Source organism: Eimeria mitis, genomic scaffold, assembly GCF_000499745.2.
Source record: "Eimeria mitis Houghton genomic scaffold, Emh_scaff4066, whole genome shotgun sequence".
Taxonomy (NCBI): Eukaryota; Apicomplexa; class Conoidasida; order Eucoccidiorida; family Eimeriidae; genus Eimeria; species Eimeria mitis.
In genome coordinates, this window is record NW_013572397.1 from 3,429 (window position 1) to 4,493 (window position 1,065).

Sequence of the window (1,065 nt, forward strand, 5' to 3'; positions counted from 1 at the left end):
AAAGAGAAGGAAGGCCCCCTCCTGAGCCAGGGGCTGTCACCACCTAAAACAATAAATGATAGATCCTTTACACATATAATAAAAAACAAACAACAGCAGTACACCTGCTGCTGCTGCTGCTGCTGCTGCTGCTGCAAGTGCTGCTGCTGCTGCAAGTGCTGCTGCTGCTGCAAGTGCTGCTGCTGCTACAGCTGCTGCTGCACGTGCTGCTGCTGCTGCTGCACCTGCTGATGTGGTTGGTGCTGCTGCTGCGCCTGCTGCTGACGCGGATGCACTTGCTGCTGCTGCTACTGCACGTGCTGCTGCTGCTGCTGCTGCTGTACCTGCTGCTGCTGCTGCTGCTGCTGCTGCTTCTGCTGCTGCTGAACGAAGTCTTGGACATAATAAAATTCGTCATGATAGCAAATATAATTAATTAAGATAAAGAAAAATACAAATAAATAAAAAAATAGAAGAAATATATTAATCTACGTCTCTGCACGGTGCTGGGGGCCCCCCCCCAGGGCCCCCCCTTTAGTTTTGTTGCTGCTCAGTTTATATATATCTTTAGGGGGGTGTAGGCCCCTTGGTGTTATCGATAATATATCATTTTCCGTACCTGCTGCAGCAGCAGCAGCAGCAGCAGCTGCTGCTGCTGCTGCTGCTGCTGCTGGCTTGGGGCTTGGATAGGCCCAGAGGTCCTGCACAAAGTTGGAGTGTATAGAGTGGTGTAGCGAGGTGAAATTTTCCCAGTGTGCTGCTGCTGCTGCTGCTGCTGCTGCTGCTGTTGCTGCTGTTGCTGCTGTTGGTGTTTGGGGGGGAATAACCCTAGGATTCTGCCGCAGCTGCGGTGTATCCGGAGGGGGGTGAGCAGAGAAAACAATACACAAGGCAAACTCCAGCACCACAAAGAGCAGCAGCCGCCAGCCTGCTAGCCGCTCTAGGGGGGCCTCAGGATCGGATAGAGGCAAACACACCATGAGGGAGGTGTGCAGGGTTACCTGCTGCTGCTGCTGCTGCTGCTGCTGCTGCTGCTGCTGCTGCGGGTGCTGCTGCTGCTGCTGGTGCTGCTGCTGATGGTGGTGG

At 54.0% G+C, this 1,065-nt stretch overlaps 1 protein-coding gene across 1 annotated transcript in view; it reads right to left on the reverse strand.

The window, feature by feature from the left end:
- Positions 1 to 287: 287 nt before the first annotated feature.
- Positions 288 to 1,065, reverse strand: part of EMH_0072150 (uncharacterized protein) — a gene marked incomplete at both ends in the record, with an annotated part of 1,966 nt that continues 1,188 nt past the window's right edge. Inside the window, 2 exons of the mRNA XM_013499178.1 lie at positions 288 to 373; positions 599 to 1,063. Of these exons, the coding sequence (XP_013354632.1) occupies positions 288 to 373; positions 599 to 1,063 (551 nt within the window). The remainder of the gene's footprint in view (positions 374 to 598; positions 1,064 to 1,065) is intronic.